The 26,979-nt window shown below is 48.0% G+C and overlaps 5 protein-coding genes across 5 annotated transcripts; 2 read left to right on the top strand and 3 right to left on the bottom strand.

Moving 5' to 3' along the window:
• Positions 1–60: 60 nt before the first annotated feature.
• LOC122620729 (ATP-binding cassette sub-family G member 5) lies at positions 61–2,942 on the bottom strand. Its single transcript, XM_043798328.1, has 12 exons — positions 2,903–2,942; positions 2,510–2,667; positions 2,327–2,435; positions 2,076–2,266; positions 1,814–1,958; positions 1,293–1,758; positions 1,112–1,229; positions 965–1,058; positions 767–905; positions 520–711; positions 275–461; positions 61–218 (listed from the first exon to the last, which is right to left on the bottom strand). Exons 2-12 carry the CDS (start codon positions 2,567–2,569, stop codon positions 105–107), a joined length of 1,815 nt encoding a protein of 604 aa, XP_043654263.1. The 5' UTR covers positions 2,570–2,667; positions 2,903–2,942; the 3' UTR covers positions 61–104.
• A 191-nt stretch (positions 2,943–3,133) lies between these two features.
• On the top strand, positions 3,134–16,511 carry LOC122619491 (ATP-binding cassette sub-family G member 8). Its single transcript, XM_043796467.1, has 8 exons — positions 3,134–3,545; positions 12,890–13,023; positions 13,353–13,484; positions 13,666–15,032; positions 15,089–15,558; positions 15,651–15,771; positions 15,831–16,111; positions 16,171–16,511. The coding sequence occupies exons 2-8, from the start codon at positions 12,893–12,895 to the stop codon at positions 16,399–16,401; spliced, it is 2,733 nt and encodes a 910-aa protein (XP_043652402.1). The 5' UTR covers positions 3,134–3,545; positions 12,890–12,892; the 3' UTR covers positions 16,402–16,511.
• A 6-nt stretch (positions 16,512–16,517) lies between these two features.
• Positions 16,518–20,880, bottom strand: LOC122619492 (bifunctional purine biosynthesis protein ATIC). The gene is made up of 6 exons (XM_043796468.1): positions 20,813–20,880; positions 18,827–18,892; positions 17,696–18,768; positions 17,199–17,632; positions 17,012–17,138; positions 16,518–16,946 (listed from the first exon to the last, which is right to left on the bottom strand). Exons 2-6 carry the CDS (start codon positions 18,843–18,845, stop codon positions 16,827–16,829), a joined length of 1,773 nt encoding a protein of 590 aa, XP_043652403.1. The 5' UTR covers positions 18,846–18,892; positions 20,813–20,880; the 3' UTR covers positions 16,518–16,826.
• LOC122619493 (tRNA dimethylallyltransferase) lies at positions 18,914–20,787 on the bottom strand. Its single transcript, XM_043796469.1, has one exon. The coding sequence runs from the start codon at positions 20,594–20,596 to the stop codon at positions 19,163–19,165; it is 1,434 nt and encodes a 477-aa protein (XP_043652404.1). The 5' UTR covers positions 20,597–20,787; the 3' UTR covers positions 18,914–19,162.
• Positions 20,881–21,288: 408 nt separating the features above from the next.
• Positions 21,289–26,939, top strand: LOC122618816 (dipeptidyl peptidase 9). The gene is made up of 8 exons (XM_043795397.1): positions 21,289–22,956; positions 23,026–23,245; positions 23,327–23,883; positions 24,009–24,612; positions 24,805–25,116; positions 25,191–25,413; positions 25,687–25,879; positions 25,943–26,939. The coding sequence occupies exons 1-8, from the start codon at positions 21,959–21,961 to the stop codon at positions 26,142–26,144; spliced, it is 3,309 nt and encodes a 1,102-aa protein (XP_043651332.1). The 5' UTR covers positions 21,289–21,958; the 3' UTR covers positions 26,145–26,939.
• Positions 26,940–26,979: the final 40 nt, after the last annotated feature.

The following is a 26,979-nucleotide window of genomic DNA, read 5'->3' on the forward strand; positions in this document are numbered from 1 at the left end:
ATACTTTTAAATAGATACATTGAGAAGGTTTTATTTTATTAAATTAAAGTTAAATCTATTGAAAACTCGGAAACATGATATCTGCACTGCAAAATCGAAGCTCCTTAGTCCTTGAACTTCTGGCGAACACATCGCGGCATGGGAAATAGGTAAACCAGCATGTTGAAGGCGGCCAATCCCACAGCAAAAGCGCAGGAGGCAGCCACATCGATGGTTTCCTGTGCAACAAATGATATAATCATTCAAGAACCTACCATTTGATCATTCCACTTACATCGGGATCCGGCAATCCCAGTCGCTCGTGCATGAAATCCGCTGGCTTGGGACAGATCACGGAGGCGGTGGGAGTGCAGTTGAGTTTCCTCGACTGGAAGGCGATGCTGTGCAGCAAAGAGGATGCGTAACGCGTGTGGGTGCCCTTCGTGTTGTCCTGCAGCCAAGGTTGAAGTCCCTTGAAGGAGCTAATGGCACAGACACCTTAAGTAACTCAAACTATGGTATAAAGATCACCTCACTCACCGCACAGTTCCACTGGCCAGTGCAATACTGATGACGAGCACATAGGTCACCGCAATGGCTGCGTTGAAGGGAACCTTGACCACCAAAAGAAAAGCGATCGTCAGCTGTTCAGCCAGCACAAAACTGGACCAAAGGGCCACCAGCAAGTAGGCAAAGATAGTGCCATTGTTGTACTTTACATCCAGCAGAAGACTGAAAGAAGTAGTCATTTAGTATCGAATCAGATATCCAGATCCATGGAACTTACGGATACACAACACAACTGGCTATTACGGCAGATACGGCTGAGAATGGTATGGATACGGAGTTGTAGGCAATCAGCAGAGTGGTGCCCGAGTAGAGACCCTCTGGAGTGTCCTGCGAAAACTTCTTGCGCCAAATGGGAACTACGAAATGGATAAAGATGCAAAGACACCTAAAACTTGGACGGTAAATCGCAACTTACATAGAGATATGGTAGTCAGCACTCCACAGCCGTACGACAGCCCCAAAATATTAAGGATCATGCCGTTTTTGGTAAAAAATCCATGAGCATCATCCTAAGAAATTGCGTTTAATAAAGCGTGAAATGTACAATAATGGATGGTCATACCCCGACATCTGTGTAAAATGCCCATAGGATGCTTAAGGCCACAGGAAGTAGCAAAAGGCGCAGAAAAAGCGTCTTCATACCAACGAGTCCACAGGAAAAGGTCGAAGCCAGTAGTTTTCTAAAGAGGAGAATATATCAAATATATTATCATATTCGTATATAAGTAATAGGCTATACTTACAGGTACAACATAACCCAAACTTTGAGCTCCCCAGGCTTGCCATACGCCAGCGGCACTTTGCCAGATCCCATGTTGTTCAGCGGGGCATCCGAGATGGGAGTTTCCCTGGAGAATCGTTCCACCAGTGCCTCGATCTGCTGGCTCGACTCCAGGAAACGATCGCGACTGCGACGATCCACAGTGGACAGGCAGAGATAGTACATGAGGGGGTTCTCCAGCTGGGGACAAGGGAATCCAATGCCATGGAAGTACTCCAGCATGGCACGAGTGCCTCCTGAGTAAACCACTCCGCCCAGGCAGAGGAACAGGGCCCTATCCAGGAATGGGAACACATCGGAGCGAGGCTTCTCCAGCGACAGAAGGATTCCGCAACCCGTCTTCTTGGCCGTGTTGGACAAAATGGATATGAGCAGATAGGCACTCAAGGGATCCAGGCCATGGGTGGGCTCATCCAGCAATAGCATAACTAGAAGAACATTTTAGTTATTTAAGGATTCCTTGTGCTATATGCACGATCTTACCAGGATCTCTGACCAACTGAATTCCAATGGCCAGACGACGCGCCTCACTGATGTTAAGGTACTCCACTCTCTTGTGCGCCACTTGGGAAAGGGCCAAGTCGGCCAGAACCTGACGCACTTTGGAACTCTTTAGATAGCCACTCAACTAAAAGGGATTTACCATTAAGCCACCGCATTCCACTTAACCTTTATTCATATTCTAAACAGTACTTGGAACTCCTAGTTCTAATCTTATACATATTCTTATGTAGGTACTACTTACAATGGTGGGGGTGTAGTGCAGTGTCTGGGCCACCGTGAGACCAGGAACAAAGGTGCAGGACTGGGTGACATAGCCACATCTCTGTTGAAACAATGCCTTGGATAGCGGCGATCCATTGAGCAGCACCTGACCACGAGTGGCTCCATCGGCACGTCTGGAAATAACATCTAAGAGAGCCCTCTTGCCGCTACCTAAAAAGGGTAATAATATTAGTATTTGATATAAACATAAAATAAAGTATTGAAAAATACCCTTCGAGCCCAGAATGGCCATAACCTCGCCGCTGTGCACGGTCAGATTGACACCTTTGAGCACCAGGGCCGAATTGCCGGCTCCATTGAAACAGCCACCACCATCCACCTGTTGTTTGGGCCAAAAAGAAAACAAAGAGGGCTTAATAGCGGGGGATTTTCACGAGTCTGAAGAGAACGCACCTCGGTGGTGTGGAAAATGTTGTGGGCTTCCAGTACGTAGTCGCTGCCGATCATTTTCATAGCCGCCACTGGGAGAGCCGCTTTTGTTTGTTTATACTTCTCGTGCTCTTCGGGCCAGAAACACTCTGTGCGTGACTCAAGAGTGGCTTAGTTAGGAGCTGATTTCCAGGGAGGAAAGAGAGAATATGAAGAGGGAATAAGAGAGATTGAGATGTATAGAGAATTCGTTATTTATTGATATTTGGTACTAAATACTAAAACTGTACGCCTTTAAAAACTAGAAAAGTTCTATAAATATTATTATACATATATTCTTTATACGTTTTTAAAGAACTTTAATACATTACATATATTTTGGGTACTTGGCTAAAATATTCTTTCGTAGACACTTACCTCCGCGAACACGTCCTCACCAACTGAGCGCGCTGTTCCAACTGAACTGAAACTGTTGCTTGCCCACATAGGCCATTCCAATTGGCATGGCTCTCCCTCGCTCTCGCTCCAAGCCGCTCTGCTGCGCTCCGGCTGGAAAGCGGCTCTCTTCGTCCAACTCGCTTCCAGGCGAAGCAAGCGGGCTAAGATGGCGGCCGAGGCCAAGTTCAGATCAGTTCGCTGCGAGCCGAGCTCCGAGTGAGTTGCCACCACCGATCCGCGGTTCGCGTCGATCCGATTTTTTTCTGGCGGCGCCCTAACACACACAGTTCCCAGCTGAAAATAACAAAAATAGGCGAACACATTAAACGCTCTTGGAAATCTAATTGAAATATTCACGGCTTAACGGGCAAATATATGCACACATAACATATCTCTGTGCAAAGGCGAATATATTTTAATGGCCACCGGGAAGTGCATGCAAATGTGGTTATTTGTTGACTCGCGTAATATCCAATAGATACCAACAAAAAATAAAATAAAAAAGGAAAATAAGTGGCAAAAATACAAGTGACGAGTTTTGTGTGTGTGTGTGTGAGCAGTGTCTATATGGTCTAAATAAAATATGCAGACATCGGTGTAGCCAGCAGATCGACATTGTAATGTAAGTCTTTTGCCCAAGTTATGAATGAGTGTCGCCGAGCGGCTAATTAGAGTCCAACTGTCCAACTGGCCAACTGGTATTTACTGTTAATTGTATTAGGCCAACGGCAGCACTTGCCACCTCGAACCAAATGAAACCAAATGAAACCGACGAGTATCCACCACACTCCACGTTCCATTCCTTTGGGTACAATACTAATACCTTCTGGTTCTTCTGTTCTTCTCTGCTTCCTGTACTCCCCTCCGCTGTTCTTCTGTTTCTGCTCGCGCGGTCGTCACCATCGCAGGTCAAAGATCCCGCGAGCGGGTTTTGTCTAGCAAATGTATCTTAGCCCACACTCCCTCCATCCAGCACTTGCTTCCACCGCTCTCCCAGCTCCCTGCTCAGCGCCCTGCAGAACCCAAGCGATCCAAAGTGGAAGTCCAACTCGAAGCCAAAGCCAAAACCAGAACCAGCCAAAGCCATAGTCGCTCAAACAGCCAAGTGCCTGGTGCTCAGCTCAGCTCAACTCAACTCGGCTCGGCTCGGTTTGTCTTGTCTTGTCTGGTCTTTTATTTTCTCTGCAGCTCACTGCTCCGCTGCACAGAAAAAAAAAAATAGCGAGATACTAAATCAAATATTAAACTAATATGTTTTGTTTCCTCAAATACTATGTATTCATGTGGGAAATGGAACCTAACAAATTCTTAGTGAACTGATTTTGTATTTTATTCATTTCCAACATTTCTATTCATTTCATAGTGGAGTATTTCTTTCTGTGCGCCAGTGTGTATCTCACAGATACAAGTTTCAGTTTGTTTGTTTGTTTGGCCGGCTGTCTTTGCCTTGGCCAATGCCTCTTCGCGGAGCTGGGTTCTTAGCTCCCCGGGGATCGTTGCTTGTGTGCTCTACCCGCAGATGCCAGCATCGTCTTGGTCTGGCCACTTCCTCGTAAAAACAGCCATAAACTTACGATAGAGCTCTATAGCCATTATTTGTTTTTATGTTTATATTTTAACCACATAAATATGTTTTTATGCGCCCTTAGAATAGTTGGCATGGGTTTATGGGTTTGCATGCAAAAATGCAAACGACTTTTCGTATTTTACAACTTTATTTACAAATAAATTTTTATTTAAAATTACATAGTAATATTAAATCCCTTTAGTTTCAAACGAATAAAGTTCGACACGTATTTCAATGAACAGAAGAGCGGTAAATTTAATTTCGAACAAGATGTGAAAGCCATAACAGGTCTGAAAGACAGTTTTTGCTGAGCAGAGGCAAATATTTTATTCCGGAGTGTACTCTTCCTATATCGACTCATAAAGAATAACCGCGCGGCTAAGCAACTTTCACATTCATTTTGCAATTTCGATGCAGCTGCCAATCTGCGCGCACAATCACTTTCAAAATTTCGTGCCGCGGAACTTGATTTCTCATCGAAAATGAGCCGCGGGCTAATGGAGACTTTGGCTTTTGGCCATTGGGATAATGTGGGCCTTTAGCACCATTCTCAGGGCTCCGACTGCAGATCATTGTCAAGCTAATGCCTTCGGCCCTTCGCAATGCAAATTCCCAGCCTCCTTTTCGGCGGGGTCCATTTCACTGATTCTCGCACCTAATTAGCCATGTCATGTTGGCCGGACCGTTAGAATGCTGTTAAAGCCATGGCCAAGCTCATTGAAAAAGTTCCAAAATGATTTCTGCTTCTTCGAGCTGACTTGCTGGATTGTTTTTCTTGATTTTCCCATTGTCGTCGTTTTTTTGTGGCGTAAATTAGTTAACAGTATTATTATAGCCGCTAACGGGGCTCCATGATTTGTGGCTGCTGTTCGGGCTCCCTCCAAATAAAAGATATTCTCTCAGGGCAGGGAGAAAAAAGCGTTTAGAAGCGGACCGACAGCCAGTGACAAGATCTGCGAGTGGTCGTAATTCAATTTCGACAATTTCAGTTCCAGTCCAGAAGAAAACAAACACAGAACACAAACTGATAAACTGAGCAACTGAGAAAAAAAGGAAAACAAATCAAAAGACTTAAGACAGCAACGCGAAGTCTAGACAAAAAGACCAAGGCGCGGCAAAGAGGCAGCTTAAGTTGAATTGATTGTCAGTTATGGCTTTGTGGTGAGTTCGGATCCGGAGTGGGGTGCTGGTGGTATCTGGCATCTGGTATATGGTATTGGGTATATGGGATCTGGTCTTTGTCTTGGGTCTAGGCTGGTTTTCAGATTGGTTCGCCATAGGTGTGGCTGCATCCAGTTGGCCAAAACTTGTTCTTGTTCTCTCGGCCCAAGTCCTCCATATGTGTACGGTTGTATGATCGTTTTCAATTGAACTTAGTCGCTGGCTATTCCGATGGATGGATGAATCATTGCATTTAATGATTGCCGACTGGATGAAGTCAGCGGCGGGCCATTGGAGTGATGATGAGAATGATGATGAGACGAAGACCCTTGGCCGCTGGCAAAGTGAAAACTCAACGGGCAGGAAATGCAAATTCGAAATTTCCCACTTGCATAGGCAATCTCTCCAGCTGCGGGGCCATTAAAAGCCGCGACCATGAAAATTGTGGGCATTGATAGATACGCTATGGGGCCACAGTGAGTTAATTTACTTTTTATTGTAATTTAATTAACACAGCATAGCTGAAGAGGTAAAGGAAAAGAAGTAGCAGCCGCAGAAGCAGAAGCAGAACAGCTGCATAATTAGGCGAAGAAAGTACATTTCAGACTACACACACTTCGTGACTTTTACGGCCGTAAAAAGAGAACTCCAAACATCACTTCATTTCACTTCACTCCAAGTTCACAGACACGGTTCAGACATGCCGCTGACATAGAATCAGAATACTGGCAGTCGCAGTCGCAGTCGCAGATGAGACCTTATTTGATTGCACGTGAGCCGAATAAATTGCTCTTAAAAACCATGTCACATACTTGGCCCCCACATTTTTCACTGTGAAAAATAGCTGGCTTATAACTCTGCTCATTTCTCTAAGAAGGTTATTCCTCAAGATTTTCTTTTTCCTTCAAACTTGGAAATTAAATGGAACTCTGCTGATTTAACGCTGATTTCATTGCAACATGAAGATGAGCAAAGTTCAATCATAACAATGTGCGATTATGCGTGTAATCCGTTTATTTGTAATAGATAGAAATCTGTTACAGTAAAATTGTAAATTTGTTGACCAGGCTAAGACATTTTCGTTGAGTGTGGAGTTGGCGCCCAGTAGACCCGGTTGCTGTGTGTCTTTGGGTCTCTGGGTGTGTCGGGAATTTGGCCAAATACGCCTGACTGTCGCATTTTTATGCATGCAATGGCAACGCAGGGAAAAATTGCCATTTTTCTGTTTTCGTTCGGCTTGCCATGGAATTTATGTCAATTAGCCTGGTGGCACACGTGTTGCCGTGGAGGCGGAGGAGCAAATGGGGAGCGGCGGGATCGGCATTGGCATGCAAATTTTACCCACAATTGTTGGCCACTTTCACAAGTCTTTCGCAATACAGGAAAGTGTTTTGTTTCGACTCGGTTTTGGAGTCGAGTTGGGGGATTTGTTTTGGTTGTTTAGCTCGGCGTTAATTGCCTGTAAAGATGCCCGAAACTGTGGCAAAGTTTCGTATTCCGTTTGGGCAATTAATAAAACTGACCTTGCCTGAGTTTTCTAACCGCAAAGCGAAAACCGAACGCTGTACACTGAAGCGCTGGAAACTGAAAGCCGATCCGAAGCGCTGAAATACGCTGAATTGAGACCACCACGATGCCGATGGTTTTGCCGGTGGTTTCGGTGGTTTAGGTGGTTTCGGTGGTGGGGGCTATGCAGCCATGACGAATATTCGTTGACGGCATGACATTAGCTCGACTTTTTGGGGTCACAGTCAGCGGAATTCTTGTGCTCGCATTTCTGCCAGCTCGTCGGTTAACTCATTTCTGGTTATGCCCCTGCCGCGGATATTGCCCAATTCGATAGCGATTTGTGGGCCAGATTCATTAGTTGGCTTACAAATCGGGTCAGCTCCAGCGGCTTTGGATTGCCATTAAGCAGCGCTTAATTAATCATTTTTCCTTCTAGTTCTCGAAGCTTTTGTTGACAGGCTTGTGAGCTGTATTAAATCAATCAGTTGCTCAGCGGCTTGGAAAAATGTTAGTAACCTGAAACTGACGCATCAAAAGTTGTCATGCCACAAATATTTACTAGCTAAAACCGCCTAGCTACTTACATTGGTGATTACTAGGGTTTTTTTTTTATAATAAGTGTGGCTGGTTTTTGTTAGCAATTTTTCTCGCTGTGCACCCATTCACCTGCTGGGCCTGGACCCATCTCTGCCCGCGTTTAGTCGACGTTTACCCACTCATAATCAATTTACGCAGCCGAAACTTTCACAAGTCGCAGCGCTGTGGCAGCTCGAAGATTTCCTCGCTGCGTGCACGTCTGCTCTTTGACTGACTGTGTGGCTGTGTCGCTCATACGCCATGGAGGCCAGTGGAATAACATGGGCATCTATCGCACAACGTGGCCAGCAATTTGCATACTGGCTTTTGCCGGCCAGCAGCGACGGCGATTGGGCACAGAAAAACGTGCTAAAAATCAAACAAAAACCTCAACAAAAAATCTCTGGAACCCGTGTGTTCAATTAACACACAAACACAGTACACACACTCACACACACACACGCAGCAAACAACTTGTCTCGGATGCCTTTCCTCCCAAGGCATAATCACAAAAAATTTCATCTTTTTCGAACCGGACGACGAGCAAGTTCAACAAACCGCTTTGTCGTCGGCATGAAGCGAGGAATGTTGGCCACGGGCTGCCGATCATTTAATTTGTTTATTATTAATTTGCATCTGGCTATGGCATTAGTCAGCTCTGGAAATCGTCTCTCGTTGTCCGCCCCTTTTGCCGGCCACGCCTTCTCCCCGAACTGCACATATCTGCTGGTCCTGAGTAGAGTATCTCAACTTTTTGGCGCTGCGAATGTGTCTAAATATATCTGCATACGTGATTCTGTCGGGTTTTGGGTTTAACACATCTGCGACTTTGCATTCTGCGGTTTCTTTTAGAATTTTGTGTGTTGTTAAATGATTCACAGGGGCATTAAATACTTATTTAATGGAAAACATCCCATACAATCAGGGGTTCACATCTTTACTTCTGCTTGCTTTTATCTGAAGAACGTACAATACGAAGCTTAAATGAAGGATCCCAAAATGATCAAGAAAATCGCGTTTGAAAACAAGTTTTCAGAATGAAGCATTTCTTAAATTTTTTATTTGACAATTTATATATACAAATATATTTCATTAAGCGCAATTAACTGAACCTAAAATTATGGTTTTTATAATCAATTAAATATTTGATGGAAACAAATACGGCATCAACTTTCTAAGCCATTTCAGAATTGAAAAAGATTTCTTTAATTTAACCCCAAGCTCTACTAATTTAAGCCTTTGTCTTTCCATATTAAACTGACTTTTTCCCAGTTAAATAAAAACTTTAAGGCCTTTAGTGCATGCATGCTTCGTTGTGTAGGCAGTTTCCCCTCTTTTAATACTCGCAAATTACAAAACTGCAACTGTGACCCACTTTGAGGCAGTCGCAAAATATTTTGTAGGCATTTATCATACGCCCCGTGTGGCACAGCAGCAGCTACAAATTATGCCACAAGAGTTTCACTTTCACAGCGAGATCTTTGTTGGGCAGTGGTTTTCCCAGTCCCAGTCCCTCAGTTAGTCACTTGGTCACTTAGTCAGTTCGTCAATGCGTCAGTACGTCAGTCTTTTAGCGGCAATCAGGTGACCGCTTTTGATATGGGAGGGAGGCTGACCCACCTGTTGGCTACATTGCCAGGGAACCAGTTTTGGGCCAGTGAAATGAAGAGCCCAGCAACCCAATTTAATTGGCTTTTGCGTGGGAATGGAAATGGACGCAGTTGGAGCTGGCTGAACCGCAGGTCAGGTCTCGTTTGCAGCCCAATCACTCGCACATCTTGCAATCTTTCAAGTGCCAGCAAAAGGCAAGTACCCACAAAAAGCCAGCCAAGAGAGAGAGCAGCAAATTGTTATGGCCGGGACCACTTTGAAAGCCACTTGGGTGCGCTCCATTAAATCATAAAATGTGCGCACAAGCCGGCGATCAGTGACCGAAAAGCCGGAGGAGGAACCCAAGTTGTCGTGGTCGTCGCAGCTCGTGTCTAACTGCAGTTTTGCATCAATGGTCATGTGAGTCCAACTGCCGCAACTGCAACTGCAACAGCGAACGGCGAACGGTTCTCGACTTGTCAACTGACGCATGTATCGCTAGCTTCTCCACTTCGTGGCCAACGGGAATGCAGACTGACAGCAACGGGACTCCGCCGTCTGCATATGCAACATCTTGGCCAAGTCATGCGACAACCAACAACCAACCAAGAGCCAACAGCCAACAGTCGACAGCCGGCTGGCAATTGGCCTAATCGGCCAATAGAGTGCTAAGCTATTGCCAATAACCGTTGGCCCATTACTTAGCGCATTGTGATTTATTCACACCAGCCAGCCAGCAGCAGCAGCCGGCCTCGTTGACAGGCAAATATCCGCTAGCTGCGGCTTTAGTTTCTGTCCGATCTGACCGATCATGCAACCGATCGAGCGACCCAATTGGCCATAAGCCATAAGCCATAAGCTAATCGAGACTGTGATATAATTCCGGCCAGACTGCAACTGCAGTTGCAACTGCAGCGGAAATTGCCTGGATTTTGGCCACAGCTGCGTCCAGTTTTTTGCAGACATTCGAGAACCGCAATCTGATAAAGTCGGTTTAGGCTTGGCCAATAGACAAATAGGTGCGGAATGCCACCCAAAAGCTAAGGAAACACAATAACCAACTAATACTTAAAAGTCATGGGAACTAAATAATCGTATTTAAGAAGTAGAGCACACATTTCATATATTTTAAGTGTTCTACTTATTTAGATTATAGCTATCGAAAGCAAACAACACCGAATTTTTGGCCATATCAACATTGCATTTTAATAAATTCCAGAACGTGCTGAAGCATAAGTTTTCAGCATTGTTTATGATAATAAAGTGCTTAACAGCATAGTAAGCAAACTTGAGTTACAAAACAGCTACAACGTATTGCACTATATCTCCAAAAAGCTAAACAAAATGCTTATTGATGTATGCACCTCTGCTTTTGAAAAGTATGGTTCCATTTAAGCTAACAATTGAATCAATCAGTGGTAATTTTTTACCCACTCAATTCAAAGTATATATGTACAACATAATGAGCTCGTTTTTGATAGTTTATAATGCAAGTGCGAGACTTTAGCTAAAAATAAAAGTCACTTTAATCATTTCTTCACTTTCCTTCGCTGTCAGCTGTCGGTGTTTTTAGCCGCCACTCGCAATGTTTTTGCTTCACGCACTTGTGCGAACAATGCATATACAATGTAGATACAGATACGCGTACTGCGAGATACTTAGATATCGGCTGCCGCGTCACCGGAGCATCGTGATCGCATAAATCAATGCCGCCGTCTTGGTCGCAGCCGTATCATTGCCCCCAATACCATTCATTCATTACGGGCCGCACCACAAAGCGACGCTTTTAAATGCCGAACATCTCTCTTTCTTTGCGGCCCATATAGAGATTGCCCAGTTTGCAGTGCGGGTACACTGAGAGAAATTACAAATGCAGCAGTTCGCTGTTGAATGATGGGCATAGACTAACTACAGACTATAGATTCCATTTAGAAGGGGATCAAACCTGAATCTAAATCATCTCGAAAGGTATATAGTAAATATACACCTCAGAGAGCTGAAAGTAGAGCTATAATTTTCTTTGGTAGATAGTTTTTAGTGCATATGGTAAGTGCCATTGCCCGAGACGGCATATCTGTGTAGGCATCTTGCCATGGGTGATGGGATGCCTGAACTGTATCAGGCTCTTTCGCGCGGGTCTGGAAACCCCTTAGCTGACTTCCACTTTCACTCGGTGCAAGCCAAGTGCTGGCCAAAAGCTGAAAGCAGGCAAAAAACGGTTACAGCCACGGAAAAAACGGAGGCAAATAATTGTATGAGGGAAAGAAATGATAATAATAAACAAAAAAACAAACGCTGGCAGACAAACAAAATCGAGTAAAATGCGTTGAACGGCGAGGAAAATCCGTTTATGCGATTATGCCACAAGTGGTGATTTTAATTAAAGCGAATTTAACACGCAATTAAAAGTGTTAATACACCAGCCAAGTTCCGCGGCAACGATGTTTCAAATCTTAAGTTATCTATAAGTAGATGGGCGAAAGCATTTGCGGCATGGAATGCCGTAATCCGAACGCTTTCTTCTTCTGGGCACCGCCCCCCCATTCCAATCCCAATCCCAAGACCCCAAACTCAAATCCCAGTCCCAGCTTCACTTTCGGCGACTGTCTAGTGGAGCTTGCAATTACGAATATGGCTAGCAGCTTGGAGCTTGAAGCTTGGAGTTGGATGTGGATGTGGATGTGAGTGTGGAGTATCTCGCCACTCACTTTCGCCGCACTCGTAGAACACTTGAGTACCTAACATACGTAATTTCTGCGGCTGGCAAAACGGAAATCCGCACGGCTCGCTGCACTGCATCCACTGCATCCATTCGGCGTCCACACAATCCGGCGACAGCAGTTGCATTAGTTTGTTTGCCTTTCGTTCGCCTAATGTTGCATAATGCTGCAGTGCAAACATTGGTTCATTTGCATGGATTTGTGCTACCTTTTTTTTTGGGCTTGCATTGGCAATTAAAAACCCAGAGGCCGTGTCCAAATGAGCTGCGCTTTGTTCTCCCGCCCGGCGTTTTGGATTTCCTCAAGATACGGAGCTGGAAATCCGAAAGACAACACCCGATTAGCTAGCATTGTCTTCGGCGGCTCTTTGTGCACCTGCTCGGATTAGGATTCTCTAAAAATGTATATGGTATTGCACAATTACAAAAGAACCCTGTGGTAGCAAGATAATAAATAGCGCACAATCATTATTTATTTTGATTTATTTATCATAAACAGTAGATAAAGTAGCCAAGAAATGTTCGAATAGGTCTTCGTTAGGGTGTCTTAAGTTCGCCTCACCTCGCAACGTATACGACACCATTTCCGCTTTTGTCATGACAATGGTTGTGAATATGCGACTGCGACTGCGACTCCGATTCCAATTCCAAATCCGAATCCAACTTCACCTCCAACTGGCGCTGCGTGTGGATATATGTGGGCATTGTCATTAGGCTAATTCCCGCCAATTATGAGTAATAATAGCGCAGCCATTCTCGCGTCATTCTTGACCCACTTTACGTTGGAATTAGCTTAATATTTTGGCCCGAACTCTCTAACCCGATCCGTGTGCTTTTCCGGCAGATCATGGAGCTGAGCAACTTTTCGAGCGGCAAGAAGATGTCACGCGAGGAGCGTCGCTACTCGGTGCCCCACGGACCCAATACCCCACTGCCACCGGCGGCATCCGAGGATCTGCACGCCTGGTCCATCTACAGGTGAGTGGTTTAGTCGTTGAGTGGTTGAGTGGTTTAAAGGGGAAAAAGGCCATTTCGAGACATGGGTGTGGCCAGTGGAGGAAGGGGGAGTAGCTGGGGTAACCACTGGCTGCAGCCGCACCTGCCCATCGAAGTTTTGACGGTTGATTTAACCGCAGTGGACGGAAGTTCAAATGCCATAAATGGCTAATTGAGGAGCCCCACGGCCAAGCCCTCCAATCATGTCCAGCTGACCGCAACTGCAGCCGCCCAGTGCAGCTCTCTATGACGCTTTCCATCCAACCTCCACAACTCGATATACAAATACCCCCATCCCATCCCATCCGCAGGCAAAACCTGAACTCTGACTTCACCGATTCGGCTCTGGGCTCGTCGGACAAATCACCGCTGCCATATGGAAACTTCCAGCTACGCGATACCACAGTGCAATCAATCTTAAACCATCCGCGCTACGGACCCAAGTGAGTAATGCCATACATTATTTAAATCAACAATTATTAAGCATAATCAAGCGTTAATAATGCCGGAGACTGTGGTCTCAGCACTTGACACTTTCGGCTACGTACAAAAACACCTTAATAGTATTAGCTATACCTAATGTATATACTTTACCATTAATCGGACCATACCCAATCCTTTCAGATCTCCCTTGGGCTCAAATATGTACACATACTTGAAGTTCGGACTGCCGCGCGTATTTCCGCCGAATGCTGGGTCACAGCGCTCGCATCGTCCTGGTCCGGGTCCGGGCTCGGGACCGGGTCATGGTCATGGTGGCTCCAGTGCCCTGGGCGGAGTGCGCGGTCGAGTGAACCGCGCCTTTCGGGACAGCTCGGGGGCGCCGGCTGGAGCCGGGAGCAGTGGCTACGACAGCAGCGACAACGAGACGACCCGCAGCCGGGTGCCGCCCAATCTCCGGAAGTATCGCAGCGAGTCCGACTTCCGTGCCATCGGCGGCATGCCGCACTCGCGTCCTGAGTCGCGGGCTCAGATCGGCGGAGGCGGTGTCCCGGTGGCTGCCCTGCGGCAGGCCAACAGCCGGGCCAGCATTGCGGTGGGTCAGCACCACCACCAGATGCAGCAGCATCAGCAGCAGTATGGCAAGCACTACGGTCACAGATCGCACAGCGAGGCGGATCTGCTGGGAGCGGGATTGAGCCAGGTGGATGGCGGTGGTGGGATGGGCTACGACTACAACGAGGCCCGGCTGTACGGCAGCTCCAGGCAGTACGGCAATGGAAATGGTCACAATCCGGGCAGTAGGAAGCAGTCGGGCATGGGCCTGATCTACCCGAACATCCAGGTGCACTGCCTCGATGTGAATCCCTGCCTGCGCGGCGTGTCGATGCAGGCCAAGGCGGGCGATCTGTTCGCCATCATGGCCACCTCGCAGCGGGAGGGCAGTGCCCTGGCCGAGTGCTTGGCGGGATTGAGCGAACGTCTGGGTGGGGAGATCCTCATCAACGGACAGCAGGTGAGTCGCCGCGGGCTGCGGGAACTCTGCAGCTATGTCCCGGCACTCGAAGTCTCCTCCCTGGATCCGCGGATGAGTGTCCAGTGCACGCTGAACTTTCACGCCGCTCTGAGAGGTCCCATCGATCGCAGCGATCTGGAGGAGCGCATGGATGTGCTTATCGAGGATTTGGGGCTGAATACGGTGCGTGCCTCCAATGTGTCCACACTGACCCACTCGGAGAAGCAGCGCTTGAGCGTGGCCTGCCAGCTGCTGGCGCAATCCTCGCTGCTCATCCTGGACCAGGTGACCAGCAATATGGACATCTTCGACACCTTCTTCCTGGTGGAGTACCTGCGCCAGTGGTGCAGCGGTGGTCGCATCGTGATAATGACGCTCCAGCCGCCCACCTTCGAGATCCTATCCATGTGTTCCGGCGTGCTGCTGCTCTCCGGCGGCAGGACCGTCTTTTCTGGCAGTCGAGCGGATCTGCCACGCCACATGGGTGAGCTGGGCTATCCGTGTCCGCCTTTCAAGAATCCTGCGGACTATTACTGTAAGTAATTAGTGATTGAGTACAGCTTGAATGGGTAATCAATTGTTTTTCTCTAGTGGACTTGGTCACCCTGGATGACCTTTCGGCGGCCGCCATGCTGGAGTCATCGGCCCGCATCGAATCCCTGGCCAACGCCTGGGATCAGATTAACTCGGAGCCCCCATTAGCCGCGCCGCCCGCCTCGCTGCCCAACTTCACCATGAAGGCCGGCTTCTTTGGCCAGATCAGCGCCCTGATCAAGAGATTTGCCGGCTACAAGCAGCCGGGATCACTGCTCACATGGATCAGCAAGCTGATCGCCGCCGCAGTCCTGTCCCTGTGCATTGGCTGCATCTTCTGGGACGTGCCCGCCTCCGATCCACAGCTGAGCTACCACGATCGCTTGGGCTACCATCATTGCGTCATGGTGCTAGTCTACTGGCCCCTGGTCATGCTCACCATCCGGGACACGCAGGAGGATCGCCGCCATGCGGAGCGGGACATTCGCCTGGGCCTCTATACGCGCAGTCTATATATCATTGTACAGGTATAATCTGATTAGATATGATACTCTTTAGAGCATCCCCAAACCAGTTTCACAGAACTAAGGCCCTTATCTTGTGTTTGTTCCTTTTGCAGAGTCTCCTGGGCCTGTTTCCCAGCCTCTGCATCTGGCTGGCCTACTTGCTTCCGGCCCACAGCATGGCGGGACTTTACACCTATTCAAACAGCAGCGATACGGGCATATACCTGTATATGGGTAAGCTATCTTGGACACCACATCCTGATATCGCGGTTAATACGCCCATTGATTCACAGGCTACATGCTGCTCTACTTGACGCTCATTCAGACACTGGCACTGTTCTGTGCCCACCTGCTGCCCTGCAAGGTCTCGGCGAGCATTGTCAACGGGCTCATCAGCCTGGCAGTGGCGGCCGTGGGCGGCTATCTGGTGCATCCCCAGAACCTGGCCAAGTTCTGGTCCTGGTTGCAGTTCGTATCGCCGGAACGTTGGCTGCTGCCCGTCCTGGTGCAGGATGAGTACAGTGCCGAGACGTTGTCAAACTCGGCAGGACTGCAGTTGTGCCGGAATAAGCAGGTGGGTGTTCTACAAGGGATTACCATGGTCACCAAACTAATATAATTACTTCATTTCAGGTGCAGCACCAGGAGATTATTGTGCAGCAGCCCTGCCCGCCGCCCAACGGCACCCAAGTGCTAGTCGACTTCGAGCTGCTGCCCCAGCAGCACGTGCTGGATCCCACGGCCACCTATGACCAGACCACCTCGGTGGCTCTGGTCCTGGGCTCGGGGCTCGTCTTCTTCGTCACCTTCATCGTCTTTTTGTGCAATTGTCGCGGCGCCTGTCGAAGGAAGCGTAGCCGTTAGGCGGATACCGTGACATGGAGCTGGCCAGGATCTAGAGTTTAGATGGCATCGGCTACCGAACTGTACATTCCGTAGAAACTAATTCTTGAAATAAATAGTGTTTAGTCGAGGCAGTGTTCGTTTAACTAACTAAAGGCAAGTGGTTTTATTGAGCTTGGAATGGTCATAAGGCAGTTTGATGGGGTTTGATTAACACGGTATTGTATATCTATAAAAATCCTTAAAACGCTAAAAATATTATCAAAAATATTTCGTATACGACTGCAATAACTGCAGATATGTATTTTCGCTTCCTGTTTTATAATGTCTTTTTACGTAGGCTTTAGATTTCAGTTTAGAACGAGGATCAAATCGTTTGAGAGAAAATTAACTAAATCGAGAACATATTTCAATTCTCGTATGTATTCGACTTGAGAAGTTTCGACTTAATGGTGGAACAATCGCAGATTGGTGTGGGCAATGATGATACCGTGCTCATCGCAGGCGGCAATGACACCAGCATCATTGGTGGATCCTGCGGGGCTGGCGATGTAGGAGACGCCGCTCTGGAAAAATATTAAAGCAAAATTTTAATATTTGAAAACTCCAAAATGCTAGTTAAGTAACTTACCAAGCTAGCGCGATCGATATTATCACGGAAGGGGAAGAAGGCATCGGATCCCAGGGCCACACCAGTCAGCTGCTTCAACCACTCCACTTTCTGCTCGCTGGTCAGTTGGGCTGGTGCCTTATCGAACCTATATGAAAAGAGTGGGTTTCGGTATACAAAAGTATGATAAAATATTTCATCAACTTACATTCCCTCGAACTGCGACAGAGGCATGTCCTTGCCCACAGTTCCGTTTACGTAATTGTCGATTGCATTCGAGATCTCCGCCCGCTTCACACCAGCCTTGAACTTCATGCCGGCCACACTGGGATGCTGACGCAGCCACCAGTTGTCCGCCTTCTCGCCCGCCAAGCGGGTGCAGTGAATCCTCGACTGCTGACCGGCACCGATGCCCACGACCTGCCCATCACGGGCATAGCACACGGAGTTGCTCTGAGTGTACTTCAAGGCAATGGTGGCCACGATCAGATCCCGCACAGCCGCCTCGGGCAGAGGACCACGCTTGCTCACCACGTTGGAGAAAAGCGAGGCGTCGATGACGGCATCGTTGCGTTTCTGCTCCAATGTAAGGCCAAAAATAGTCTTGCGCTCCACCGCAGAGGGTTCGTAGTTGGGGTCCATCTACAAGTTTAATAATTTTAATTTACTGTCCAAAAGCAGAATGCAATAAAACAGCAGTCTTACCTGCAGAATACAGTAGCCCCCATTCTTCTTCTTCTTCAGGATCTCCAGAGCTGCGGGCTCATAGCCCGCGGCAATAATACCATCGGACACCTCGCGCGAGATTATCCTGGCTGTCACAACGTCGCACACATCAGATAGGGCCACAAAGTCGCCGAAGGAGCTCATGCGGTCGGCTCCACGGGCACGAGCATAGGCCATAGCCAGAGGTGTCAACTGCTCGTACAGATCATCCACCATGCAGAGCTTGGCCTGTGCCGGATTGAGAGGCACTCCAACAGCCGCACCCGCAGGAGACACGTGCTTAAAGCTGGTGGCCGCCGGCAGCTGCAAGGCCTTCTTCAATTCCCTAACCAACTGCCAGCCGTTGAGGGCGTCGCACAGGTTGATGAATCCCGGTGAGGCATTCAGAACCGTCAGTGGAAGCTTTGCCAGCTGTGTGTAGAGCTGAGCCGGCTTCTGGTGTGGATTCATGCCGTAGCGCAGTGGTAACTGAGACACACCAGATCCATACTGTTTCCTAAAATAGTCCGAGATGGCATCGTCGTAGGTGGCGGTGTGAGTGAATGCCTTAAGAGCCAGAGCCTGTCGCGTCTCCACGGTGGTATTTCCCGAAGCCTTCAACTCCGCCAGGACACGATCATAATCGACTGCTTCGCAGACAACTGTGACCCGCTGGTGATTCTTAGCAGCCGCCCGGAGCAGTGTAACGCCTCCAATATCGATGTTCTCCACAGCATCGGCCAGCGTAACATCCGGCTTAGCTACGGTGCTGGCGAAGGGGTACAGATTGCAGACCACCAGCTGGATGAGATCGAAGCCCTGCTTGCGCATATCAGCCAGATCAGAGTCGGTGGTGCGCGAAAGGATTCCAGCATGCACAGCCGGGTGCAGCGTCTTCACACGTCCACCGAGCATCTCCGGGGCTCCCGTAATCTCCGAGACATCCTTAACCTTCAGGCCAGCGCCACGCAAGCTAGTGGCAGTGCCTCCGCTGGCAACCAGATCGAAGCCCAGTGCCACCAGACTCTTGCCCAAGTCGAGCAGGCCCGTCTTGTCCGACACACTGAGGAGAGCTGGGGAAGATATAGCAATTTTAGATAATCCACCAGGAAAGGATCCTGTCAGACTCACCAATCTTGCTGGAGCTCATGGTTGATGTCTGGTTTCTCTGCTGATTGCGTCTGAACCGCTTGGTAACTGAAATGCAAATGAAAGACGAGAACAGTCAGTGGGCGATTGCGATTGTGGAGGCTGGTTGTTCGGTGCACAAACATGTTTACGCGTTTTCGCTTTTCTGGCTAGGCAACGACCTCCCCTGCGGTCTGTGGTCCCCATTAGCGAGGTGTAGGGTTATCAGAGACTCCTCAGCCGCTTGCATCAGCAGCAGATCGGTGGGATTGAGATTCAAAACAACAACAAATGGCTCAAATTTACGTAGGTTTGTTTATTGCCAAGCCCTGTCTGGTGTTACATTGCCTTATCAGTATCATTGACTCGGCTGGGTGGCGGCTGAGCCTCTGCCTCTTCTGTCTCCTCTTTCTCCTCCTTTTGCTTCTTTGGTAGATCCGTTGAAAGCATTGTTTCCTGGTCTCTTTGCCGCTTGCGTTGTCCTTCTTTCCTTCGCTTGTGTTTGTTGGACTTCAGATGCAGTCCCCACTGGTACTCCCCAATGAAATGCCGGTCGCATATTTGACAAAAATGGCTGGTCTCCTCATCCAAATCCGCTCCAGGATGCTCCCGCTTGGCCATTGGCTGTATCTCGCAAGTCTCCTCATTTCGATAGCTTTCAATGATGGCCTCTGCCCGCTTATACACTGCCTCCGGCCAAGCTGCCACATCACTGGTGTCCAGTTCGTAGAGATCCGGCACCTGACGATCCTTGCTGGCCAGGAACCGATTGTTGATCCACTTCAGCTGCTTCTTTGAGTATCGGCGAGTTACTAGCTTCAGTTCTTCGCAGCAACTGCGCAGGACCTCCAAGCCACCTGGCAGGCCCTCTTCTTTCAGTTCATCTGGACTTGGCAGCTTGTAACTATGGTTTTTGAGGTACTCCTCTATCTTTTCGTCCTGCTGCTGGTCGTACTTGAGGAGATAGGGAATAAACTCCTTGTAGCCAATGGTCTGCAGAACTCCAGACGTATAGGCTTGTACAGTGGTAGCATGGTGGGCATTGTGAAACAGTCGTAGCTCACGGAGCAGTCCTTGGGCCAGCATGCCATCTACCCGGGAGTCCAAGCGGTCATTGAGAACCTCCTGCTGGCAACGCAACCACAGGAGAACAATGTGTGGATAGCGAAGGGGTCCACCCAGGCGATTTCCTCCCGGCTGTGCTCGCTGTTCCGCCAGCATCTGGGTCAAAGTCTGCCCGGTGCTCTGATAAACTTCAATGGCGCGGATGATCTTGCGCCGGTTGTTGGGGTGAATACGATTGGCACTTCCTGCGTCGATCTTGGCCAGGTGCTGATGCAGCTCGAGGGTGGACAAGGCATTCAGTTCGGCTTCCTTAAGAAGCTCTCCCGAAGGTTTGCCTTCGTCTGGATTGACATCCGAGTCCACCAGAACATTCCAAAGCAGGGATTCTATGTAGTAATTGGTGCCGCCCACAATAATGGGAGGAGTTTCCTTGGCGAGCAGGCGCTCCACAATGGGCAGTGCCGCGTTGCGAAAGTGAGTGACTGTGAAGGGTTCCGCCGGCGTGGCCACGTCCAGAAGATGATGTCGCGCACGCGACTGCTCCTCCTTGGTTGCCTTGGCGGTGGCGATGTCCAGATGCGTGTACACCTGCATGGAATCAGCGCTGATTATCTCTCCTCCGAAGCGTTCGGCCAGTTGCAAAGACAGTTTCGTCTTCCCGGTGCCCGTGGAGCCCAGGATCACAATCAGCGGCACCTTTCGAATCATCTTCACTAATAAAGGGTCACTCGAAGTCAATTAAGGTAAATAAAACCCACACGTTTTGAGCACGTGTATTCCTCTGGGGACCGAACCACCTGTTGCCGCCTGCTGTTTTTGGTGTTTACTACTAATTGGTATTATTTTTTCGATTGGCTTATAAATAGTTAATTTTTGCTAATTAATAAGCTTATTTTGAAGCAAAAACTTAATGTTTAAACTTACAAATCGCCAAATAATCGTATCAGTTTAAAAGGGAATAGTGCGACCGCACGATATTCTGCCGGGAGATACAAGTACCGCGTTGCCAACTACTCTCTTGTTAGGCGAGCCAATGCTGTCCTAAGGAATTCATAATTGGCGGGTATTTTAAACTGATGTTCAGGTTGTACAAATTTATTTTTTCAACCAAGATTTATCGAAATGTTTCAAAGTATTGCTTAGGAAATATTTAAATGGAATTTGCATTATATTTTAGGACAAATTCATGAAAGCGGCTGAAAATATAAAACAAGTTTATTTATATGGACTATATTATCATCGATAATATTTTGTTTTTTAAATATTTAAATATATATTAAATTATTGTTTTATTTTTTAGATATTTTTGCGATACATCGGATCAATGATTCCACAAAATTTGGTTCATCCCTAAGCGCTCGTGCCATCTCCAATTCGCACGCGTCAGTGTGGCCGAAGCAGCGCGCAATTTCAATCCTGCACGGGCAGCTAGTATCGTATATCTTTCGTGCATTTCTTTAATTTACCTGCAGTTCCGTTCCGAATAACAAAACTAGATCAATCAGTTCGATTGAATTTTGACTACTCGCTGTCACAGCAGAACGCAGCGCAGGCGGAAACCTCTGGTGCTCGACATTTATAATATTTGCCGCACCGTGCGACTTTCACTTTTTACAATTCGCACAAGAAGAACAACAACGACAGCAGCAGCAGTAGCAATAGCAGAAACAAAAGCAGCAACAACAAGGGCAGCCAGCAGCAACAAAAGCAAAAAAAGAAGAGACGAAGGCAAAGACGAAGAGCGATGAGTGTGGAAAATACCAGAGCGGACAACATCAGGCCACAGAGTGCAGCGAGAATTGTTTAAGAATCGGTGGATTGCACGGCAAATGCAAAGCGAAATAACAATAACAAACCAGCACAACAGGGCCGCCTGTGTGTGTGTGCGTGAGCGGTAGAGGGTGTGTGTGCGTGTGCCTGTGCGTACGTGCGTGTGTGTGTGTGCTCCAGCGAGAGTGCGAGTGTGTGCGTGAGTACATTGAGTACATTTCGGTGCCCCCAAAACTTTGTGTGTGTACGTGGTTTGGATTGGATTCGCTGCCAAATTGGGTCAGCTCGCTGAAATCCACCATGGAGAGCAGGACCCAAGTAAGTCAGTCAAACCAGCAACAGCAGCAGCAGCAGAGGAATCGCCTGCCCTCCTCGCCAAGTCCACCGCTGAGTGTCAGTCTCACTGGCGGTCCGAATGCCAACACAACCTTGATGGGCCTTGAGCAGGATGCAGTGCCCTCGTCGCAGCTGGGCAGGAACAATAATAACGGAGGAGGCCATCATCGCAGTCACAGCATCACCAATGCGGCGACCACATCACTTGCCAATCTCCTTGACGGATTTACAGCTCGCGTCTCCACAGCGGTGAGCGTGGCAGGTGGCACCAATATGCTAATGGACCGAAGCAGCCAGAGCGCCGCCAGCACACCAGGGTCAACCCATTCGATAGCCAGCCTCACCAGCATGGGCTCACTGGGCACCACGGCCAATGCGCTGTACTCCTCCATTGGCAGTGCCCTCAACTCCATCACCTCACCCATTCAGGCAGCTGCTGCGGCGGCCACGGCCACAACCACCGAGGTGGTGGTGGCGGCCGCCTCTGTGATCACCAACCACCTCAGCTCACCCACCAGCGGCACTCCGCCCCACGGCCTGGATGCGGATGAGGGCGATGACGAGTGCGACGACTGCGAGGAGGACGAAGACGATCCGGTGGACAATGACGGGCACATTGCCGCCCCCACGCCCAACAAGAGCTGGGCCGAGAACAAGCAAGTGGTGCAAGAGATACGCAAGAAGATGTGCAACCTATCCTCCATGGTGCCCACCAATGTGCAGTTCCGCCACTTGTCAGATGGACGTGCCAGGTGCTACTTCCTCGGCACTCCACCGCAAAGCTGGGAGACTACGCTGCTCTTTGCCGACATAAACCTAACGCAGTCGGAGGAGCAGCAGTTATTACTGCAGCGACTGGAGGGGATTGCATCTGATGAGTGGAGTCCCACTTCGCATGCAGGATCCCCCACGAGCAGCGGCCAGCAACCGGCCTTTCTTTTCAATTCCCTGCCCAGGCCTAGGTAAGCTTACAATCGTTGCTTTCAATCGTCGACTCCTGGAACTAATGAGATATTTTTCAACTTTCATAGACTCCCATGGAGTCCACTACTACAGCAGCCCATTCAGAGTAGTGGAGGTAGCGGAGGCAGTGGAACGGCCAGTCCCTATGCCCGGGAGTTTCAACTACTGCAGGAGCGCAAACGCCTCTCAACCTGGGGCATTACCTGCTACGAGTTGCACAAGCCCTCGGGCAAACTGGTATTTCCCTGCTTCAATGACCTATACCAATGCCTGGACACAGGATACAATGTAAGCATTTCAAAGAATTCCATTGTCCCTTACTTCCTTTCCACGTCTACATAAATTTATGGCTTCATTTTCTATCGACAGTCTGGACTGCTGTTTCCCACGCAGCTACGCACCTGCCCGCAATGGACGGCTCTCGATCCGCAGATTTGTCCACAGAACTCCGACATGATAGCCTACATCAGTGACTGCGACCTGTTCGTCACTCACACGCTGAGCGGGCACGAAAAGCGCCTCACTTACACGTCCACTGGGCGCCATTCGTATGTGGACGATGCATTGAGTGCCGGTGTGCCCTCTTACGTGATGCAGGAGGAGTTTAGCCGCTACCAAGGCTTCTGGTGGCAGCCACATTCCAATGACGGTATCTACCGCATTGTCTACGAGGAGGTGGATGAGTCTGAGGTCTCCGTGTACACGTTTCCATCGTCGACGGCCGTGCATGGCAGGGTAGACGAGTACCGCTTTCCCCGCACCGGTAGCCCAAACGCCAAGTCCAAGCTCAAGCTGGTTCAGTTCGTACTGAACGAGGCACTGCAGGTCAGCGAAATTGCCATCAAGGATCTGCCCTACTCCCTGTTGGCTGTTTTCAGCTGGTTAGAGTACATTGTACGTGTCGGCTGGACACCGGATGCTAAATAGTAAGTATAATCTTGAATGTGAAACATGTTAAAGCCAAATCTTTGTGAAAATCGTTCGCCACTATGTTAATGTCTGTTGCCAGAAGTTAATGTATAAATATCCGTTTACTCCTTTCAATTGCCAGCGTATGGGTGCAGGGATTGGATCGGAAGCAACAGCGGATGGATGTAATCCTTATTCCACTGGATAACTTCTGCGAGTCCTACAGCAGTCAGGTTTCAACGCCGACCGACTCAATAGGCGACCACAGCTGGCGCAGCCTGTACAGTCGCACAATCACACCACTGCAGGTTATATACACGGAGCGCTCGGACAGCTGGATTAATGTACATGATATGCTTCACTTCCTGGATCTGACGGAAACGAGCGTCACCTTCCTGTGGGCATCCGAAGAGACTGGTTTCCGTCACCTGTACTTGGTGACCGCCAGCTTGCTGTTGAGCCAAGCCAACGGACAGCCAGATCCTGGATCCGCCGGTGCGCAGCCCAGTTTCGTAGAACAATCGGCACTGCAACCGCGCATCCTCAACAAGGTGGCCTTGACCAGCGGTGAGTGGGAGGTGCTGGCCAGGAATCTCTGGGTGGACAAACCCAACAAGCTGGTGTACTTTGTGGGACTTCGAGATACGCCGCTGGAAAAACATCTCTACGTTGTGAGCCTGGAGCGACCCGAGCACATTCGCCTTCTTACGGAGCCAGGTTACTCCTACCTCGTGGAATTCGATGATGTACGTATGTTTAAAGTAATTATCTAGCTTAAGTAAGTTGCTTTTATAGGAGATAATTTCAAATGTGGATTTTGTACGAATTCTACAAATTTTACATTGTGCTCAAATAAGTATGCTACATTTTACATTACGACTGAATCCTAGGTCATGAGTTTGAACCATATTAACGATCGCTTCTCTTATTTCCCACAGCAATGCCAGTTGATGCTGCTCGTTTACTGCAACATCCAGCGGCTGCCCAGCTGCAAGGTGATGCGCGTTAACCAGACATGCTCAAACGGTGGAGTCAACGGCATTCAGATTTCCCTGGTTGGCTATCTCCACGAAGGTGGAAAGCCGGAGCCGCAGTACTGTCCGCAAATATTTTCTCCGCAGCTACCGTCGGGAGATATCGTTTATGCCATGGTTTTCAAGCCGCACAATTTTGAGTTGGGTGTCAAGTATCCCACGGTGCTCAATGTTTACGGAGGACCCGAGGTTCAGACCGTGAACAACACATTTAAGGTAGGTTTGATATTGGCTGTAACCAAAATGTTGAGCTCTTTGTCTAACTTTGATGTACTTCTGAAAATTCTTAGGGCAAACATCAATTGCGGATGCATATGCTGGCCGCCCAGGGATATTGCGTCATCTGCATCGACTCTCGAGGATCGCGGCATCGAGGCAAGCGATTCGAAAGTCACATCCGTGGCCGGATGGGTCAGGTGGAGCTGACGGATCAGGTGGACGCGCTGCGCAGTTTGTCCGACCAGCTGGGCTACATTGACATGGATCGCGTGGCCATTCACGGGTGGTCATACGGTATGTTATCTCAAGATAGTTGAATTATAAGGTGATTGACATTGTGTTATAGTGGAGTAGTTCCCACTACGCTGCATACAACTTAATCTAATCAACAAGCAAGTCATTTTGAGCTTGCAAAAAGATTTACAAGTCATTCTGAACTTGCAAATATATGTATACAATGAAGATGTCTTATCTGTTAATGAACGTAAAATCTTTACACTATAATGGTTAATTCCAATTCCAATTAAGGCATTACAAATAATTTCCATTTCGTTGTCATTTCCGCAGGTGGCTATCTAAGCCTGATGGGCCTAGTTCAGTATCCGAAAATCTTCAAAGTGGCCATTGCTGGAGCGCCGGTCACGAACTGGGAGTATTACGACACGGGCTACACGGAGCGTTACATGGATATGCCACAAAATAACGAGGCCGGCTACTCAGCCGGTTCGGTGCTCGAATACGTAAACTCTTTCCCCGAAGAGTGAGTACTAGGCTAATTCTTTAATTTTAAGTTCTTGAAACATTCATGTTCTCTTTCATTCAGGGACAAACGCTTGTTGCTCATTCACGGCCTGATCGACGAGAATGTACACTTTTGCCACACCTCGCGGCTGATCAGTGCATTGAACAAGGCCAACAAGCCGTACGAGGTGCATCTGTTCCCCGAGGAGCGGCATTCGTTGCGTAACCTGGAATCGAATAAAAACTACGAAACGAAATTACTGTCCTTCTTGCAAAACTTATGAGATTCGTAAATGTCGATGGCCGAAATAAGACCGCCTGCTAAGGCAACACAACTAGCCCCGCCCCACGCCCACGCCCTCGCCCCTTTGCAATAGTTTTTTACATCATTGTCTTTGTTTTTATTTAACTTTTTGTTGTTCGAACGATTGTTTTTATTAGATAAAGAAAATGAGAGCAAACTAAATTTGTATCATATTTTTAGCATACTTAATTTATAAACGTACGCAGTTGTAAGTATAATGAAAAGTTGAATGAATGAAAGTTTACCCATCCGTCTGCCTCCCAATATTAGACTCCAGATCTTCATCTTGACCAAGCAGCCTACTGTAATTAATTTATACTTAATGTTCTACCCCACACGTCATACTATACTTTTAATTATGTTGTAATTGTTTTTGATATCCGCAAATGTACATTTCTCCTATCAATAATTATAAGTTGTGTTTTAGTGCGTATGTACGAGTATGTGTGTCTGTCTGCGTAAGTGTTTTCCACAAAAGCGGAAGAAAAAAAAACCTTAAACTTGTCATGCCTTTGGGGCAGGCCATCAATTAATGTTAGTTCTACGCATGCATATAAAGATATATCTCTTCAATAAACCTGTAGCAAGTCGTATGCATACTTGATTGAGTTTTTAGTAAAACCACGTTTGGCTAAAGCAACAAAAACTGAATTAAATTTAATATTAATTATGCCTATATATAATCATTAGTTTTACAACTGATACATGCAAACGTATATATATACATACATATATTTTGTTTAACATTTAAATAAACAGTTGTGTGTAAAAGCAAGTGTGTTACCTTTCTCTTGTGTTTTGATTGATGGAGATTA

This window comes from Drosophila teissieri, chromosome 3R (genome assembly GCF_016746235.2).
Source record: "Drosophila teissieri strain GT53w chromosome 3R, Prin_Dtei_1.1, whole genome shotgun sequence".
Taxonomy (NCBI): domain Eukaryota; kingdom Metazoa; phylum Arthropoda; class Insecta; order Diptera; family Drosophilidae; genus Drosophila; species Drosophila teissieri.